The sequence below is a fragment of the Sciurus carolinensis genome, chromosome 4 (genome assembly GCF_902686445.1).
Source record: "Sciurus carolinensis chromosome 4, mSciCar1.2, whole genome shotgun sequence".
NCBI lineage: Eukaryota > Metazoa > Chordata > Mammalia > Rodentia > Sciuridae > Sciurus > Sciurus carolinensis.
The window spans coordinates 10,714,882-10,736,698 of record NC_062216.1 but is presented as its reverse complement, the minus strand read 5'-3'; the positions used below and the strand labels follow the sequence as shown (position 1 = coordinate 10,736,698).

Here is a 21,817-nt window from a genome sequence, read left to right as displayed (position 1 = left end):
TGAATATATTGTGAAATGCCTGGAACGAAAGACCAGGGTTTGAATCAGGGAGGCTAACTCTGGAAGAAAAAGAGAATCTAAAGTGTCCTCTGAAGTTTGTCCAGGGACTAAGTATTTGTTACCAGCAGCAAAGACAGGGAAGCTGCCCAGATCCCAGCTGTTGGGATTTGGCCACCCACTTACCTAAGAAATAAGTAAACATGTAAAAATGAAAAATGAACTTGATGCAGTCTGAAGAATGGAGAAGCAGCTGTATTGCTCCCCGTTGGTCCTACAGAAGTGGTCACAACGTGTAGGAACAGAAACCAGGCAGCAGGCACTGCAGATTTAGCCAAAGAAGTGGTCAGCTTCAGCTTCCGTGGTGCCCACCCCAGCCAGGGTCAAGAGTTGTCACTTGTCATTCTCAGCATGACCAAGTTCTCTGTTTCAGATGGACATATAAAATTTCATGCACACTTGGAAATAGATAGAATTTTTATATCTTTGGAACACTTGGAGCTTCATTTAACAATGTCTATAATTTTTTGGCAAAAGTAATTGAAAAACATGGATAGAACTTGTTGGGGTCACCCGAGCCCAAAAGAGCCGGAAGTGCCCTTTCTCTTGTGGCTTTTGGTCTGCCCTGCCGACTGTCATCACTGTTGTATGGTTTGCCATTAGCATTCCCAATTTCTATATGGTAAATACGTCATTTAGAGAGGCTAAGGTTTTAACTGAAGAAATAATAGACTTAGCCCTTGCTTTAAATTTCATTTTTAAATTTGTCATCAAAGAAGTCAAATACAAGTGAGTCAATGTGAATAAGGGAATAATACTTACTGATATATGCACACAAATGTGTGTGTGTGTGTGTGCACGCGTGTGTGTGTGTGCGTGTGTAAGAGAAAAAACATCAGACAAAAAGCAACCCAGGGCCACAATATCCCACATTTGAATTTTATATTTTCTGCCAAATCTATTTCTGCTGCATACTTCTTAGGGGAAAGATAAGCTTGCAGTTAAAAAGACTAAACAAAGAATGTCTTAATAATAACCCAAATGTGGTAAGTTGTTGAGTGTTGGTCTCAAATATAATGAATTTATGTTGTTGTACTGATAAATTATGAATTTGCCATTGCTCTAGGCCTATTTCTAGCCTAAGGAAAAGCGAGTAAAATTCAATAAATTAGGTTTAAAACAGGTGATTTTATTGAAATTAGTTTCCTTTTTCTTTTTCAGTTATAGGTCATACTTTCTGGTTTCTTTGCAAAGCTTATAATTTTTTTTGCTGGAAATTGGACATTTTAGATGATATATTGTAGGCATTCAGAGCACTGCCTCTACCCCCTGGGGCCTGTAATTGTTTTTTGCTGGATTATCTGCTCAGAAGCTGGCTGTGTAATTTTAGGGGGTTCCAGCTTAGGGACCAACTGTCGAGGTGGGATGAAGTGGAATGGCACACTAGCATATTAAATTCTCCTAATTGTTGGCCGGTTGCTCTGTTGTCTGGTCAAACTTGGACTTTCCTGAAGGGACAGTTCTTTAGGTCAGTGACCTCCTCCCGGCCATCTGCTTCCTTCCCATCTGTCTCTCACAGACCAACAGTCAGGTGGGGGCTGTCACACAACATTTTTGAAATATTTCCTTAGGCTTGAACTTGTCTGTGCTCTGTTGTGGATGAACTTGGAGCATCTGGGAAGAAATGAGGTACTCTTTTATAACCTGATTCTCCTACCTGGAAAAATCTGGGGATCTGTGTGCTTTTTATTCCATCCTCACAGAGCCAGACCTCCCTTATTGAAGGAGTGTGGTCCGACCTACCCTGATCCTCCCTTCCCATATTCTTTCTTCATCCTCCTCCTTGCTTCTGGAGGGAGTTCCTCGGTTCACTGCCTTTGTCTTTGGTTCAAGCCTTCCTGCAGCAAGAGTTAGGTCAGTTCCCTTACGCTAACTTGACCCAAGAGTGAAGGATTTGGCCAAGGCTTCTTTGGACTTCTTTGTAGACTGTGGAGGGGGGTCTGCGGGTTCTTCCTTTGCTGACGGCCTCTGGTTGCTGCAACTGGGACCTGACCCTCTACCTCTGGAATAGACAACCTTGGCCTTCACAGGTCTGTGTCTGCTCCTTCAGGTCCTTCTGGCAAGTCCAGCTCACTGGCTTTTCTGGTCCCTCCCACCTACCATTTCCCCCACTGCCACCTCCTTGGCAACCATGTCCTCTGGGGCATTCTTAAAGCTTCTTTTCTCTCACCTTTCTTTCAGATTTGAGATTTGGCAATTTTTAGAGTTCTAATTTATTATTTTTTTAATACTTTTATCATTGCCAAAGTACAGCCAAGCCTGTCCAGTGTATTTCATTTAAATTATGTTTTTGTTCGAGTTGGATCTTTAGACTCTATATGTCTCTGAATTTCCTGATGGATCCCTCTTTTGTGTCCAATTTTTCTTTAATGTTCTTGATCTCCTTTTTAAAGTCATTTTTTATAAATTCCAATTCTTGGGTTACTTCAGTGTCAACTCTCTTTCTGATTTTTCTCTTGACTATGTGCTACATTTTCCCTTTTATCTAAATATCTAGTACTTTTAAAAATCATATACTGTGGGCTGGGGAGATAGCTCAGTCAGTAGAGTGCTTGAGTTGCAAGCACAAGTCCCTGAGTTTGATCCACAGCACCGAAAAAAAAAAAAAATTCATATACTGGCCATGTTCAATGGCACGTGGTAGCCCTTGTGACTTTTTCTCTAAAGGGTTTTCAATTTTGTTCTAGTAGGCAAATATCCTGGCTGGAACCCTATCCCAAATTATTTCCCTGTGATTGCAGACAGACAGACTGTTTTGTCTGTTCTTCGGCTTTTCTGGCCTTGGCTTCTGCTGGACTCATTGGAGCACCCTTCCCAAATCCTCAGTCCAGGTGTCAAGTGCGGGGGGGCACCTGAGGTAACTGTGTGGGGAGTCTTGCTGTGGCCTCCTTCCTCCTCTCCTGAACGTTGTGCCTCAGTGTCCCCACTCCTGAGACTGTGGGTGCAGCCTGAGCCTGAAGGTCTGGGTTTACTGTTGGGGTATCAGGCTTTATGCTTCTCTACCTGGGGGAGTGCTTTCTAGAGGAAATTCACAAAATGAGAATTCAGCAAAGGCAGTTGCCTTCTTTCTAGTATCAACTGCACTCTCTTTTTCTACCTGCCTTCATAGCTGAATTTTTAAAAATATTTTTCAGCATTTATAATTGTTATCTGGGAGAGGGTTACATCTCTATGAGCTATTCTGCCATTGCACTCAAAGTAATTATGTTAAAATAGTTTCTTTTCTGGATTCACTTTTTTTGTTCTACTGGGCAGAATTAAGCCAGAATAATTTGGGCGGGGAGGGGGAAAGTGAGGTTTTGATTATTTTCACTTTGTTCTAGTGATCAAGAAAATTTGAATTTAGTTCATAGCATATGAAAGAGTATGAAAATGATCTTATTCTTTATGAACCTGTAGGGGAATGTTTGGAAAATTGAGTCATATGTTCATCTACAAATCCCTTTTGGAAATATTGAGTATTCAATGCACACACAATATCTAAAAACTTTATCTTCTAATAGAGCTGTATGTATTTTATCTTTCAGAATTTCTGCTACTACCAAGGATTTATTGAAGGTTATCCAAATTCTATGGTGATCGTTAGCGCATGTACCGGACTCAGGTTGTAATATATAATTGTATGGATTGCAAAATGGACTCATTGCTTGAAATTTATTTTTCACAATGACTCCTACCCTTATAATTAATTAAGATCATTCTTATATTTGGAGACCATGAAATGTAGTTAGGCAAATACCAATCACATTACTGTTCTTGGTATCTTAGTAAGTTTGCAGATACTCAGTAACTTCCTACTTTACCCACTAAGGATGATAAGAATATGCATGCCACCAAAAGAACTAAAGGCACTTAAATAACTTTTTCAAAGTGCAATATTTTATTTATACACTTTTCTTGGAATTTACAGGGGCTTATTGCAGTTTCAAAATATTAGTTATGGAATTGAACCCCTGGAGTCTTCGGTTGGTTTCGAACATGTAATTTATCAAGTGAAATATAAGAATACAACGTCTTCTGTGTATACTGAAAAGGATATTGAATTAAGAAGTCTGCCCTATAAAATACAAAGCATAGAGGTAGGTGATCGATTGAGTGGACTGTGTGGTTATTACTCTACAGCAATATAGACACTTTAGTTTTCAGATAAACTTTTCATTTGTACAACCACCCACACACTCACAGACACACATATGCATTCATGTATCAGGAACTTCATAGTTTATAAGCCTTAAAACTAGTTTTGTAACTTATCTGACAGCTCTTTAAGTTTCTGCAATATTAGCGGTGATTATCTCTGATTTATAAATTTAAGTATTTCCAGTATTTTGTGGTCAGATTTGCTAAGGGTATTTCAATTAAAGCATGACTCTTCCAAACAATCCATCGTTGTTTTAAACTTTTAAATCACATCAGATTTTTCTTTAAAACACATCATTTGTTTCATTTGCTTTTACTGCAAATATATATGCCTTGGATTAAATCTACTAGTTTTTCATTTTTTGTCTTCTATCTTTCCTCTTCCTTTACATTGTTGTTATGAATCTAAGTGTCTTTAGTTGTTTTTAAAGTGTGTACCAATTGCTACATTGTTCAGTGTATTTTGTATGATGTATTATGTAATCATAAGTACAAAGCATATTGTACAGTATAATGATGTTAGTGGTCACTCTGCTTGGGAGTTGACAAACTCCCATCCTCAGGCCAAATCTGGCCCACAGCCTGTCAATGTAAATGACGGTTTGCGGGAACCCATCCATTGTATGTATAATTTTTATGTATATTGCTGTGTCAGCTCTCAAAGTTGAATAGTTGAGACAAGACCCATGTTCCTTCTCTGCAGACAAACCCACATCCCTTCCTCCCCTCCTGTGGAAACTACATATGTAGACTTGCTTATTCAGGACATTTCATGTAAATGGAATCATGGAAAACATTGTCTTTTGACTCCTTCTCTCACGCACAATGCCCTTGATGTTCACCCAAGCTGCATGCTCGTCGGAACCCTACTCTTGTTTTTGGTTGAATAATATCCACTCTTATGAACATTCCCCAATTTATCCTCATCAGTTGATGAACAACTGGGTTATTTCCACTAAATAAGTAGCATGAATAATGCTGCTCAGAGCTTTCCTATAGAAATGTTTGCATGGATGTGTGCTTTTATCTCTCTAGGTGTGCACTAGCAGTTGAACTTTGGGATCATCTGCTAACTGTCACTGCACTTTGAGCAACTGCCTGATGACTTCCCAAAGTGACTGCGCCTTTGACATTCCCAGCAGGGACATCCGAGGCCTCCAGCTCCTCTTTCTTATTATCTCCACCCCAGTGTGTGTGCAGTGGTCGCTCGTTACGGCAGAACTTTTTAAAACTTTAAAAGCTCTACTGTATGCTATCATTAGTACATGTTTTCTTTCCCCACAGACCATACAGCTTGCAGGACGCCACTGTTGTCACTACTACCACCAAAGTTCCAAATTGTTAATCCCCCTTCTTGTTCTCTTCATTCACTTGGGCTGTTTTGCGCTGCCTTCATTTGGGGGAAGCATAAGTCATTGTCACTTAAACACTATTTCTGCTACATTTGTAAAGTCACAGTTGTTCATTTTATATAAATTAAATTTTGATGAAATCCCCACACCTTAAATGTGCCAGGAAGCTTTTACCAGGAAGTGTGTACCAAGTCGATTATTAAGTTCACTTGGAAAAGTGAGCACGGAAGCATATCCGTGGAAATGCTTGAAGATGCAAAACGATAGGAAAACTAGACTGAAAACGCCACAAAGTGTAAGAAACAGATAACCCACCTCCACAAAGGCAGCCTGCACACGTTGAAGCCTGGCCTCAGTAAGTAAGGAATCTCATTTTATTGCGGAGAAGACAGAACTTACAAGATAAAACCACATCTGTACTTCGCATTTCACCTAAGATAAACTCTAACTAGAACAGAGGTAAAATGTTAAAAATTTGAAAATTCAAGAGAACAGTGAGGGTGAATTCTATACTGGCTTTGGGGATAATCTTAACTAAGACTGAATCCAAAAAGTCCTACATACAAAGATTGATAAATTTGATTATTCACAATTAAATTTAAGTAGATTATATGGCAATATATGAACTAAAAAACAAAGGCCAAGTGACAAACTATAAAATATTTAAGTTTAATTGCATTGAACACACACATTTTTGTGTAAAGTATCAATTGCCTTTATTAGCAATTGGTATTAAATATTCTTTAAAAAGCTCACTATCTATTTTAATCATAATATTCTCCTTTCATTTCAACATCTATAGTTCTATTTAATTTTAGTTTGTCTCTTTCTTTCCTCTTATTAGTTCCAGGGTTAAAATTTTTTGTTCTTAAATATGAGTATCTCGTTTCTTTCACTTTGAGTTATACCCATGTAAATTGTAAATAAAATACTAGAAACCTTATTTCATCAAGGTCTTAATGCTTTCTAACATTTTGAATTATTATTCTACTTTTCTTTCACTCTGTGAACATAATTATGACTATTTCATACTAAAAATAAAAATAAACAAAAAAGTAGTTATGTGCCTACAATTCTCATTTCCTTCACATGTGAGTCTCATATTACAGAAAGTGGAGCTTTCTTCTTTCCGGATATTCAGTAGAGAACATTTACTCCAAAAATAATCAGCTGTGATTCATTGCCGAATCAGCTATCTGAAATATCAGATACATTTTTAAAGAGTGAAATAGAATAAAACCCCCCCAGAATGTTTTCCTCCCTCTTCTCTCTGTCCTGATACTCTTCTGCTCCTCACTCTCTTACTTTTTCTGAGTTTTCCTTACACATTCGCATTTTAAATACTGACAGTTCCATGTTTCATCTCAGGGTTTAGTTTGTTCCGTTTATTACCCATTTTTCCATGGCTTTACAGGCTGGGACTTACAGATGTCAAACTCCCACTGTCTCCTGACTTAACAATCTCATATTGGACATATAGGAGCCCAAAGTAAAAAAAAAAAAAATACATAGACTTGCCCCCACACACATTACCCATCTACTGTCATTTATCATCTGTCTCATGTCCTCAGTCTGTTATCTCCCATCAGTCCTTTAACTAGTACCCTCTATCTGTCAATGGTCTAGTGAGCTAGCCACCACCTTCATGTTCCTGCCTACTCCCTGAATAGCTGTACCAATGACCTTTGACTCCATATGAGTCTAAATCTTTAATCCATCCACCTTGCAACTGGCTCAGCCCAGCAGGATGCTCCCTGGTCTGCTGGCCTGGATCCCCTTCTCTAGGCAACCTTCATCCTGACACATCACACACCCAAGGACTCCAATTCTTCTACTTCCTCTTCCTACGAACACTGGATTGGGAGGTCTTGGGAAGTCTGACGCCGGCCCACCTGCCCAACACACGCCTTTCCTGGCATTCTGTATGATCATTATTACCTGCCTACTGGATGAAGTGGACTTGTTATTTTTCTTCAAATGAGATTGTTTTTCAATAAATTAATGACTGAGTTATGAAAGTAGCAGTTCCAGTGTTGGAGATGAAAATGAATGGGGATTACTTTGGGGACATGAGACAGCTGACACTCGATGTTGGTTAGAAAGCATACATAGTTTTGAATCCTAGTCCATTAACCTAGTGTTCCAGCAGCTTAAAGTCAGTTGCATATTCTTGTTTAGAGACTTTAATGATAGTCTTACAAGCAAAAGATTTTAACTTTCTCATTAAGGCCATGAAACATTTTGGTACTTACTATTGAATGGAAACAATAGGAAATTGGACTGCAAGAGAATCTTACCCACCTTTTAAATTCAAAACCCTTGAATTAAACCAGAAGAGAGAATTTTAAATGATAAAATGAGTGATCAATAAGCGTTCAATTTGTCTTACTGACTTTTCTCAACTTTTTCCTCATTTCAATTACTATGACCATTGTTTTTCTGATCTCTAACTCAAATCCCAGGATTTATTCCCTTTTCAATGTTCCTCTTCATATGCTTAGGAACACATTTTAACGAAAATCAGATTGTCTTGAATGTTCAAGGGATTAAATGCCAGTGTAAAATAAACATAATAAAAATGTCTTCAGTTTCTGAGTTTGGATCCTCTACTCTGCATTTAGATACTTGTCTGAAGTCTTTGGTTGGTGTTATCGTAGTGACAGAATATTGTGAGTTCACTGCACTGTCGAGTCAGTAGGCTTGCAAAGCCTGTCTTTCAGTGTCCCCAGCTCATTTCTTCCAGGTCGATTTGTGTAACAATTAGAATGAAAAAAGACAACACTTTATTAATAATCATTACAATGATTACTTCATTTCTATTTTCAGCAGAGTTTGACATTGACAAGCCACTGTCCAAACCGACCCCCCACCCGCCCTGCACACCTCCAATTTAACCACGCTCATCTAAGTGTCTGGCATTCCACCCCCAGACACTTATCTTGAGATATTTGTGGTCTAGTTTGAGAAAACCCAGGATTTGACTGTTTCTCATCTTTTTCTGTGGCAGCTTATATAGGATTAATTGTATCCTTTAGTTGAAATGCAAACCCCTCCATATAAGGATCTCTTACTATTCTTTTAGGATCAAGTGCAAAATCATACCACAGAGTAATGCAATAATGGCATGATTAAGCTGATAGAACTTCATGTAGGACCAAAAAGAACATGAAGGAAGGAAGGTAGACAAAAGTTATTTCTGAGCTTGTTAAATAGTTGATTAGGTGCAGAGAAGTGATAGCAGAAATAAATGAAAAGGATTCTGTGACATCTAGTTTTGTCATTCAGTTCTGTTTCTCATATATAAAATCCTATTTTTCAGTACTGAGTTCATTAGTGATAGATACTGAAAATATTTAAGTAATTCTTCAATTTTAATGGAAGGTTTGTGGATTTTTTTTCAGCCACAAGAGATCTCTCAGTATTTAGAAATGCATATTATAGTTGAAAAACATTTGGTAAGTATATTTTTGATTGATTTGACTTATGTCTCTTTATGTTAGCAATGAAATGTTATAAAAAATAATTTGAAATGAATTCACGACAGAGAAGAATTAGTGACAATTTTGCATTACCCAAATTCTAAATTATTTATATCAGTAGGAAATTGGGAGTCAAATTTCTAGAAAAAGTTCAATCTTAATTTTAAAATTAATACTTAAATAAAAATAAATTTTACCATTATGTAATTTAAAAAATTTAGAATCATAGAAACTTATTGTATGTACTTTATCACTTTTTAAAACTTTGAAAGTAATGTTTGGCATTATCTATATTACTGAAAGAGGAAATAAGAGTTTCCCATCCATAAAATCTTAAGGTAGGTGAGAAAACAATGGTTTATATCGGGGATAGGAGATGGTATTATCCTTCCTGACACTTATTTCTTGTAGGATTTCCTCAATGAAATGGAATTACAATGATTTGAAATTTGGGAATACTGAAATAATTTCATTATCTTATTTTTCCATCTATTTTCTCTGTTTTGTGGGCGAGTTCCCAACTTTGTCATTAAAAAAATATAAATTTATCTTAACGTATTTTGGAATTTCCCCAAGGAAATGCTGTGTGCCTTTGTCAATAATTGACTGGCCTTCAATACGAATGTTTATTTCTGGACTCTGCCTTTGTTGCTATTTCCTGCTATGAATTTCCATCTGACCATTGTTCTAGCTGATTACCACAAGTTTTGTTATTTTGATAATATATTTTGATATATTATTTCAATGATAAAGTATTTTCTAAGTCCCCTGTGATTTCTTCTTTGGTCATTGGTTACTTATAATTGGTTTTGCATATTTCAAACTTCCCAAGTTTCTCTTTACTTCTGTTTTTAATTCCATCCTATTCTATTCAGACAGCATACTTTGTAATTTTTTAAATTTTTTTTGTTCTAATTAGTATACTTTGTATTTTTAAAAATTGTGTTAATTGGATTAAATCCTAAGAGTTTACCATATGCTATATTTCTGGATTATGTTCCAAAGGCTCTTGTATATTGTACTGTCTTACAGTGAAAATTTCTGTAGATACCTATTAATTTATAATTTTGTTTGAATCCTTAATGTCTGTGTTGATTTTTTTGCCCAGTTATTCTGTTTGGGGAAGATAATTATATATTCATCTGCAGTTGGAAGACTACATAAAAGTCCTGTCCATCCTTTAACCAATATACACTACAGCATGTTACAGTTAGGATATTGTAATTGATCCAATAAAGATACAAAATAATTCCATCACAGTCAGGATCTGCTGTGTTCTTTTATAGCCGCATCCATTTCTCCCTGACTCACCTTCCTCTGTCCCCTGGAATCCACGGCTCTAATCTACATTTATGTATTTTTTATTTCCAAAAGATGATAGGAATGAAATCATTCAATACGTAACCTTTTGGGAGTTTTTCACATACCCATTCTAGAAGTTTCCCCAGCTTTAACTACTTCTTACACAAAATTTAGGTCGATTCATCTGCTCTTAGTGCTGAGCTCCCTTGCTTGCATAGACACCAGCATAGCCCCTCTGTACATTTTAGGGGTTCAGTGAATGCTATTGCTCTACTGATTTATGGTTCACATTTTTATGTGTGTGTGATCATTTTCTACTCATCCATTTGTCAATCTTCAAATCTTGTCTTTGCTTTTCATCTTTTTTCTTTTCTGTACATTTTTGCTCTTGTGAGTCTTATCTATTGTATTTTTATAATTGTTTTAATGAAATTTCAGGCAAGCTTGGTTTTGAAATGGGTACAACCAATCTACAATCTTTCAGATTTAGATGTTTACCTTTGCATAATAGGTAACATTTTTGGTCTGCAGTTATTATCATTCATTTGATGACAGAATTATCACAGCACTTGCCTAGCATGCACAAGACATTGGGTTTAATCCCCAGCACTACAAAAAATTTAAATAAAAATTTATGTTTTAAATAAAAACTAATGTGTATTTAAAGGTCTAGCAATGTACATGTGGATCTAAAAGATAATTTTATTTTACAGTATGATCATATGGGTTCTGATACGACTGTTGTTACTCAAAAAATTTTTCAGTTGATTGGATTGACAAATGCTGTAAGTGTTTGCTTTTCTAATACTTTTGCCCTTGTTTATTAACTGAAACAATTCCTACACCTTCTTTTATGAGTATACATGTTGTGTGATGGTAGAGAAAATCATTTCATTTTAAATTTTGGTTTTCCCACTTATAAAATGAGAATAATGATACTTCTATACACTTAATTATGTTCCTATAAAATGAGAATAATGATACTTGTATACACTTAATTAGGTTACGGTTAAGGATTAAACTAAATAAAACACTCATGCTAAGCATCATTACTAGTAGCAGTTATTATCTACTAACACACTTTAAAAGGTATATTCCAGAACTATATAGTTCAGCTGTTTTTTAATATGTGTTGGAAGTTCATTTTCATAGATAGATTACAAAATCCATTTTGACCATGCCATGTGAATACATTTTCTGTATGTGTTCTGTTTTAGATTTTCACTTCCTTTAACCTTACAATAATTCTGTCTTCATTGGAGCTTTGGGTAGATGAAAACAAAATGTCAACCGCTGGAGATGCTAATGAGTTATTACACAGATTTCTACGCTGGAAAAGATCTTATCTTGTTTTACGTCCGCATGATGTGGCATTTTTACTTGTGTGAGCATATTTTGGAATTACTAAAGCTTATACAAAGGAAACATACTAGTTTGACCCAATTTCTGACAATTGACAGGCTTCCGAGGGAAAAAAGAAAGTCTCATTTTTTCTGTCATAGAGTAATGTGAAGGTTATTTTTCCCTACACCACACCCATGATGGAATTGTTGATATCCATTAACTCTACCAACTGGTTTGTAGTTAAAGGTCACCCCTTGGATCTTGGACCACACAAGTTCTTCTTAGAGTGTGCACCTCATTAAATGTCCCTGACTATGCTCCATATTTTAATAATATCTCTCCTAAGAGACATGTCTGAATTCTATGAGTATTAGAATTTAACCTTCTTTACTTTGTTGTGATTAAATTAAAGGAGAAAACAAAGAAATGGAAATACTACTTTGTATTCCAATATAACATGTGTATAAAGTAGCCACGTTGTGCTATTAACTTTTAGTATGTAAGTCTCTCCTGTTTGATAAGCTCTTTGTTTTTCAGAATATATGCTCTCTACAGTGGAATTATATACACAATTTCTAAAATATTAGCATTTTTCATCTTTGGTTCCAGGGCTCTGGCAGGCTAGCTGTGGTTGATTGATGAGGAGGTTTTAACCCCTGAGGTGACCGGCTGCCCATTGGCCAGCTGTTTTGCCTTCACTGTCCCATCATAATGAATTTTATTTGTTCTTAGCATATTTATTATGGGGCACATATTAATTTCCTTCTAAAAAGACACTACATAAAACGGGTCCCGAAAAATGTCAGAGAAAGTCAAATGAAAGCCCATTTTCTAGTACGTGTTTTCTAAGTCTGTTGTTTTCAAAGGACACAGAAACTTTGAGTCACATCCCAAGCTGTGATACAGTGTGTTAAGTGTAAATATTTATGAAGTTAGTATCAATGTGCAAAACTAAAATTTGTCTTAGGAAAATCAAGAATTAATTTTGCTTGCTTTTATGAAACTGTAGGATCATGATCTCATTTTAAATTTAAGTTTTTAATTTTAAGTTACAGAGAAACAACAGATTTTGTTGGTGCCACCTTTCAAGGGAAGATGTGTGAGAGGGACTATGGAGGTGGCGTGGCCATGGTACGGTATGGCTTGATTTGCTTGTTTAAAATGCATAGGCAGAAGGCTGTAGAGAAGAGATTCCCTCACTCTGTAATTTCTATGTATATTGAAACTTGCATCCATCTAGTGATCTTTGTCCCTACCACTGATAGACATATTCAAATTACAGGAAGTCCTCTCGGAACTTACTACACACAAAAGTGTTAGGATGCTCCTTTCATGAATCCACACACATATTCTTTTTAGAAAGTTGTTCAGGTCATAATCTATTTGAGTGTTACTATATGATGTCATCAGTAATCAATATGGACTTTCCTACAATATCTTTAAAATAAGATCATTTATAACTAAATCAGTATTAATATGTTCTATTTAAACTCCTGAAATGCAGCAGAATCCTTCATTTTCTTCCCCATGGATTAAGTAATCTATCTCTCTCTCTCTCCTTCCTCTTCTTTAATTTCTTCTTTTTCTTGTTCCTCCTCCTTCTCTTCCTCCTCTTTCTTTCTCTCTCTCTCTCTCTCTCCAATCAAATGGTACATTCAAGTGTGGACATTTGATAAATGGGGCATTTATCAATATATATGCAAGGTGTGGGAACTTGCACAGTTCCTCTATCCTCGTGATGAGTGAGTTACCCAGGCTGGAAGGGGGAGGACAGCGTCTTTTGATCAGGGTCATGTGGAAAGCAGACCTTCAGTGCAAGGTTCTGGGATTCCTAACCACTGAGCACCCTTACCTCAACCCTCCTTCTCATTAGACTGCATGGAGCTAAAACCAGAGGACAAAGGACCCTCTGATGTAATCCATTTGCTCCATCCTCTTGGGTTAGAGAGCAGGGTGGAAAATAATGGGAAGCTGATTTACAGAAGCAAGAAGAAGAAACCAAAATGTGTATGCCTAGAAACCCATCTGGAAGTATGTTCATCAAAATGTTAAGTAGATGTAATTGAAGGCATGCCAAGACTTGTGGATCTTCCTCAAAATTTATGTTTTAATAGTATTAAAATATGCTATAATAAGCTTCTTTTATTTATAGAAAGAGAAACAATAAAGGTATTTTAGTTTTGAAAATAGAGTTTAAACAACCAAAAACAGCATTTTTACTTTGGTCATTATTACCATAATATGAATTATTTCAACAAGTGATTTTATAGTTTAAAAAACACCTGTGGAACAGTCACACAAGATATCAACCTTGAAGAATTAAATCATAAATAAGCACAATCTGTCCATAATTTGACATACACATGTCTTATGTGTCTTGAAAGATTTTTTGTGTGAGTACAACACTGTTGTTATATATAGTTAACAAGTTATTGAGTCACTTACTTCCTTGATCTGATGTCACCAAATGAGTCTTTCATTTACATTTTAGTACAACTTCAGAATTGATTTTCATGTTTTCCTAATATTTGTGATAATACCTGTTGTGTAAAGTTAGGTCAACAACGATGGCACTTCCGTAACAATATTAGATGCCTCTGCTCCTTTTTTATTATATGTCTATTTTGAATAATTACATTGTTCAGCAAGTAAATAAAATGCCTATCACAATATGTACATGTAAATTTGTGGGGATATTTTTTTCAGCACCCCAGAACCATTGGTCTGGAATCACTTGCCATTATTTTGGCGCAATTACTGAGCCTTAATATGGGGATAGCTTACGATGACGTTGACAAGTGCCATTGCCCAGGAACTATCTGCATAATGAACCCAGAAGCAATGTAAGAGACTTAAACTTTAAACTTCATATATATAGATTATATTAAGATAATTTTGGTGTGTGTAATTTAAGCTGTTAGAATAAATATTAATGATTGAATATTAGTTGTGACCAAAGACCACAGACCAAAATACATATTCCAGAGCCTGTGCTGCATATCTATTTCAATATTTTATAATCAAATGCCACATGTGCTTTCTCATATGTGAACGAACTCTGCATTTATTACTCCTTACTTACATGATTTTATAACTTAGGTGATACTACATATAAAAGTGTTAGGATGCTCCTTTCATGAGTCCACACACATATTCTTTTCAGAAAGTTGTTCAGGTTGTCATCTATTTGTGTCTCACTGTGTGATGTCATCAGTAATCAATAGGGACTTTCCTACAATAGCTTTGTAAGATATCGCACGTTTGCAGGAAGTTTTTGTTGGTGTGACCATGCGGGCAGCACCTTCATCTGTCTGCTCTGGCTCGGCCGGAGGTCTTAGCTTCTGCTGACTTCAGAGATGCTGCCATTCAGCTTTGTCACAGAGAAGACCTTTGGCAGGAACCTCATGGTGCTTCGAGACCTATGGAATCTGTTTGCTTTTATCATCATTCTTCTTAGAGTTCATAAGGAACTTTTATAGAAGTGTAGGACCAAAGAACTGGGGGATTAAAGGGAGGTATCCCGTGGAGACTGGGGTCAGCCTCTTGTCTTCTGGATGAACAGTTCTTAGAGCTGATCTGCGCTTCTCAAAGGTCTTAGAGAATCAAGCCTCCTCGCCTGCACTTGCATACCTCCACTCCTGCATCCACAGCTGTGCCCAAAAGATGTGTGTGCTGAAGCTCTTAAATCAGGCTCCAATGGAGGGGAACCAGCATTAAAATTGTTGCCCCATAAGCGACTACGGATTGTGAACCCAGATCAATAGATGATCTGATGGCAACAAGGATATTTTGGGCAGGAGATGATATAAACATGGGATGCTAGAGTGCAGGACCACCACATTGCTGGTCCTCGTCATCATTAAGATATAATAAAACTAGCCCAGCATGGTGGTGCACACCTGAATTCCAGCTACTTTGGGAGGATGAAGCAGGAGAACCGCAGGTCTTGAGGCCAGCCTGTGCAATGTAGTGAGATTCTGGCTCAAAAAAATTGGAAGGGCTGGGGGTGTAGCTCAGTGGGTTCAATACCCAGTACTGGGGGAAAGAAAAGAAAACAATGGAACTAAAGCTGTTCCTCGTAGGTTAAGTATCTTGGAGTCTCTGGACCTATAATTGTGTTACAGCTCCTAGTGGGCTACTAGGTCCTTACAGGTGACTAAAGCATTTTCACTATTCTAAGATCTACAAAATTATAAGATCAAGGGCACCTGGTGGACATGGAAGCAAGGTAGAGAAGGTCCAAAGAAATAACACACACATTAATGAAATAACATGAATGAGGGCCCCTGGCCCCCATGTCACCCACATCTATTGCACCAATATTTTTTAATCACTTTATACGGATGGTCTCATAGGGTGTCTCTAAAACTGTTTGATGAAGAGAGAAACACCTCTGTCTTCTTTCAGTATATCATTGTAGAATTTTAAAAACCATTCTTACATATCATAGTCCAACTACAGTTTGACCTAACAACAGAGGGAGATGGTAAAGGGCCCAGTGAGCACATTTGCAAGCAATATATTTGACTTTCCACCTTGTGGAAGAGAAGTGATGGAGACTGGGGTTGGTGGAGATTCTCGGGCCATGACCAATGACTTGGATGTTTGGTCAAAGATCTACATACTATAAAACTGGGCATTTTGAAAGAAGGAAGTGGGGAAAGAATCACATAACCTATTCAGAGTGGGCACGAAGTCCAGTTGGCCCTCTGCCCCAGCAAGTCCCACATTCATGTCCAACCAGGGATCAAAGACGTTTGAAAAAAATGTCTCTGTAATGAACATGTGCAGATGACTTTTTTTCTTGTCACTATTCCCTAAACAATACAATGTAACAACTATTTACATAGCATTTAGGTTGTCTGAGATATTGTAAGTCATCGAGAGATGAATTAAAAAACACAGGAGGATGTGACAAGTTATTTGTAAAGTGCCACACCGTGAGGACCTTGAGCATCTGAGGATTTGGGTATCTGGCAGGGGTCCTGGAACCAACACCCCCTATGGAGATAAAGGAGCTACTTTGGGCAGATGTTTTCAATTCCCAAGTACTTACCTGAGAAGCAACTCTCCATCCATGAAGGTCAACCAGCTTCTACCCCAGGCCACCTATAAAACAAATCCTAACATGAAAGGCCCGTGCTCCCTCACCAGGGGCAAACTCTAGTGGCTTTAGTGACGTCCTAGCAATCTCAGGGACTACTCTCTCAGTCCGGACGCTGCCTCTGCTGCCACTTCCATGACACGTCCTGATGTCATCCTTTCCTCTTTCTCTCTTTCTTCATCTTTGTTCCATTATTTCTTCTTCCTGAGATCAGCTCCCAGATACATTTTTTTTCCTGGCTAATCCAGACAGACAACATTTTATATCATTTGTGTTCATAGTATCAAGGAGTACTCATCTCATTTTTATCTGCATTGACCAAGTTGTCATTTCATGCAATGGCAATGGTGATACCTAGCTTGTGATGCTGTTGCAATGATCAGAATAGTTATGATGGTGAAGAAATGACAGGAAGGGCTAGAAGCCCTTAAATGCTTGTGTCCCTTTGGACCCTCCACAATCCTGAACGTTGTCAAGCTATCTTTTTGTTGTTGTTCTTTTTAGTTATACATGACAGTAGAGTGGATTTGGGCATCATGCTTACTTGGAGTATAACTTCCCATTCTTGTGGTTGTATGTGATGTGGAGTTACACTGGTTGTGTATTCATTCATACATGAACAGAGGAAAGTCATGTCCAATTCATTCTACTGTCTTTCCCATTCCCATCCTCCTTCCCTTCCCCCATTCCTCTCTGTCCAATCTGGTGAACCTCCACTCCTTCCCCCTCCGCCTATTGTGAGTCAGGAACCACATACCAGAGAGACCATTCAGCCTTTGGTTTTTTGGGTTTGGCTTATTTCACTTAGCATGATAGCCTCCAGTTCCATCCACTTCAAATGCCATAATTTTATTCTTCTGTATCACTGGCTAATATTCCATTGGGAATACATACCACATTTTCATTATCCATTCATTGCTGAAGGGCATCTAGTTCCATAGTTTAGTTATTGTGAATTGAGCTGCTATGAACATTGATGTGGCTGCGTCGCTGTAGTATGCTGATTTTAAGTCCTTTGGGTATATGCCAAGTAGTGGAATAACTGGGTCAAATGGTGGTTCCATTCCCAGTTTTCTGAGGAATCTCCATACTGCCTTCCAGAGTGGTTGCACCAATTTGCAGTCCCACCAGCAATGTATGAGTGTGCCTTTTCCCCCACATCCTCACCAACACCTATTGTTGCTTGTATTCTTTTTTTTTTTTTTTTTTTTTTTTTTTTTTTTTTGTGGTGCTGGGGATTGAACCCAGTGTCTTGGGCTTGCAAGGCAAGCAGTCTACCAACTGAGCTATCTCCCCAGCCCCTTATATTCTTGATAATTGCCATTCTGGCTGGAGTGAGATGGAATCTCAGTGTAGTTTTAATTTGCATTTCTTTAATTGCTTGTGATGTTGAACATTGTTCATATATTTGTTGACTGACTGTATTTTTTTCTTTTGAGAGTGTCTGTTTACTTCCTTAGCCCATTTATTGATTGTGCTATTTGGTTATTTGGTATTAATTTTTTGGAGTTCTTTATATATCCTGGAGATTAATGCTCTGAAGTGCAGGTGGCAAAGATTTTCTTCCATTCTGTAGGCTCTCTCTTCGTGTTCTTAATTGTTTCCTTTGCTGTGAAGAAACTTTTTAGTTTGATACAATCCCACTTATTGATTCTTGATTTTACTTCTTGCACTTTAGGAGTCTTGTTGAGGAATTCAGTTCATAAGCTGACATGATGGAGATTTGAACCTCCTTCTTTTTTTTCTAGTGGTACAGGGCCTCTGGTCTAATACCTAGGTCCTTGATCCACTTTGAGTTGAGTTTTGTGCAGGGTGAGAGACCAGAGTCTAATTTCATTTTACTACATATGGATTTTCAGTTTTCCCAGCATCATTTGTTGAAGAGGCTATCTTTTCTCCAATGTATGTTTATGGGGCCTTTGTCTAGTATGAGATAGCTGTATTTATGTGGGTTTGTCTCTGTGTCTTCATGTCTATTTTGGTGCTAATACCATGCCATTTTTGTTACTATTGCTCTGTAGTATAATTAAGGTCTGGTATTATGATGCTTCCTGCTTCACTTTTCTTGCTAAGGATAGCTTTGGCTATTCTGGGCCCCTTATTTTTCCAAATGAATTTCATGACTGCTTTTTCTATTTCTATAAAGAGCATCATTGGAAACTTAATAGGAATTGTATTGAATCTATGTAGTGCTTTTGGAGTATGGACATTTTGACAATATTAATTCTGCCTATCCAAGAACATGGGAGATCTTTCCGTCTACTCAGGTCTTCTTCAATTTCTTTCTTTAGTGTTCTGTAATTTTCATTGTAGCGGTCTTTCATGTCTTTTGTTAGATTGATTCCCAAATATTTTATTTTCTTTGAGGCTGTCGTGAATGGGGTAGTTTTCCTCATTTCTCTTTCAGTTGACTCATCACTGGTATATAGGATTATAATTGATTTTGGGTGTTAATTTTATATCCTGCTACTTTGCTGAATTCAGTTATGGGTTCAAGATGTTTTCTTATAGAGTTGTTTTAGGTCTTCTAAATATGGAAGAAATTAGGCATAGTTTGAGTTCTTCTTTTCCTATTTGTATCCCTTTAATTTCTTTCTTTTGTCTAATTGCTCTGGCTAGCATTTCCAGGACCATGTTGAATAGAAGTGTGAAAGAGGACATCCCTGTCTTGTTCCAATCTTTAGAGGAAATGCTTTCAATTTTTCTCCATCTGGAATGATGTTGACCTTGGGTTTAGCATATATAGCTTTTATAATGTTGAGGTATGTTCTTACTATCCCTCATTTTCTAGTGTTCTGAACATGAATGAATGCTGTATTGTGTCACTTTTTCTGCATCTTTTGAGATAATCAAGTCTTTAAGTCTATTAATGTGATGAATTGCAATTATTGATTTCCATATGTTGAACCAAACTTGCATCCCTGGGTTGAACCCCACTTGATTATGGGGCACTGTCTTTTTAATATGTTTTTGTGTGTGGTTTGTCAGTATTTTATTAAGAATTTTTGCGACCATGTTCATCAGGGATATTCATCTGAAGTTTTCTTTCCTTGATGTGCTTTTGTCTGGTTTTGGTTTCAGGGTGATACTAGCTTCACAGAATGAGTTTGAAAAGGTGTCCTCCTTTTCTATTTCATGGAATAATTTGAGAAGAATTGGTGTTAGTTCTTCTTTGAAGATGCGGTGGAACTCAACTGAGAATCTGCTTCTTCCTAGACTTTTCTTTCTTGGTAGACTTTTGATGGCATCTCTGATTTCATTGCTTAAAATTGATCTGTTCAAATTTTATATAAAATTTGGGTAGGTCCTATATGTCTAGAAACTTGTTGATGTCTTCAAGATTTTCTATTTTATTAGTGTAGAAATTTTCAAAATTGATTATCAAATTTTCAAATCTGATTATCGTCTGTGCCCATTTTGATTTTTCCATTTTCATCACAAATTTTAGTAATTTGAGTTTTCTATTTCTTTCTCTTTGTTAGTCTAAGGGTTTATCAATTTTATTGTTATTTTTTCAAAGAACCAACTTTTTTTGTTGATTTTTTTTTGCATGGTTTCTTTTGTTTCAATTTCTTTGATGTCAGCTCTGATTTTTTTTTAAATTAAGCTTGTTCTCATTAGTTATACATGACAGTAGAATGCATTTTGACACATCGAACATAAATATAGTATAACTTTCTTCTGGTTGTACATGAAGTAGAGTTAGTTACACAGGTCATGTTATTATATATGCACATAAGGTAATAATATCTAATTCATTCCACTATCATTCCTACCCTCTTACCCCCTCTCCTTCATTCACTCCCCTCTGTCTAATCCAAAGTACCTCTATTCTTCTCCCCACACACTTATTGTGAATTAGCATCTGCATATCAGAGAAAACATTTGGTCTTTGATTATTTGGGATTGTCAGCTCTGATTTTAATTATTTCCTATCTTCTACTGCTTTTGGTGTTGATTTTGTTGTTCTTCTAGGGCTTTGAGATGTGATGTTAGGTTATTTATTTGTTGACTTTGTAATCTTTTAACAAATGAGCTCAATGCAATGAACTTTCCTCTTAGCACTGCCTTCATTCTATCCCAGAGATTTTGATATGTTGTGTCACTATTCTCATTTACTTCTAAGTATTTTTTAAATTTTTCCCTGATTTCTACTGCTATTCATTCATCATTCAATAGCATATTATTTAGTCTCCAGGTGTTAGAGTAGCTTCTATTTTTTATTTTATCATTGATTTTTAATTTTATTCCATTGTGATCTGATAGGATGCAAAATATTAGCTCTATTTTTTTGTATTTGCTGAGTTGCTTCATGGTCTATTTTAGAGAAGGATCCAAGTGCTGCTGAGAAGAAAGTGTACTCAGTCATTGATGGATGAAATATTCTATATATGTCTGTTAGTTCTAAATTATTAATTTATTTTTTTAGTTCTATAGTTTCTTTATTTAGTTTTTGTTTAGAGGGTCTATCCAGTGGTGAGAGAGGTGTGCTAAAATCACCTACTATTACTATATTGTGGCCTATTGACTTCTTGAAATTGAGAAGGCTTGTTTGATGTACATAGCTGCTCCATTATTTGGGGCATAAATATTTACTATTGTTAGATCTTCATATTGTATAACTTCCTCAAGCAGTATGCAATGTCTTTCTTCGTCCCTTCTGGTTAACTTTGGCTTGAAGTTCACTTTATCTGAGGATAGGAATCCCTGCTTGTTTATGAGATCCATGTGAATGATATGTGTTTTCCCATCCTTTTACATTCAGTCTGTGGATGTCTTTGTCCATGAGATGAGCCTCTTGGAGACAGCATATTGTTGGGTCTTGTGTTTTAATCCAATCTGCCAGTCTATGTCTTTTGACATAGGTCATTTACATTCAATGTTATTATTAAGATATGATTTTTATTCCCTGTCATTTTGATTTATTTCTGATTTTTAATTTGAATTATGTTCTCCATTGAGTGACTGGTTATTTTAGTGCAATTCCTCCCTTTGCTGATTTTCAATTTTATTTTTCACTTCTTATCTCTGAAATATCT

At 36.7% G+C, this 21,817-nt stretch overlaps 1 protein-coding gene across 2 annotated transcripts in view; it reads left to right on the top strand.

The window, feature by feature from the left end:
- The window catches only part of LOC124983089 (disintegrin and metalloproteinase domain-containing protein 2-like), a 67,938-nt gene that overhangs the window by 8,925 nt on the left and 37,196 nt on the right, over positions 1-21,817 (top strand). For both annotated transcript variants that reach the window (XM_047549997.1, XM_047549998.1), the window contains exons 5-11: positions 3,585-3,661; positions 3,968-4,136; positions 8,951-9,004; positions 11,044-11,115; positions 11,548-11,714; positions 12,724-12,805; positions 14,381-14,517. In XM_047549997.1, the coding sequence (XP_047405953.1) occupies positions 3,585-3,661; positions 3,968-4,136; positions 8,951-9,004; positions 11,044-11,115; positions 11,548-11,714; positions 12,724-12,805; positions 14,381-14,517 (758 nt within the window). The remainder of the gene's footprint in view (positions 1-3,584; positions 3,662-3,967; positions 4,137-8,950; positions 9,005-11,043; positions 11,116-11,547; positions 11,715-12,723; positions 12,806-14,380; positions 14,518-21,817) is intronic.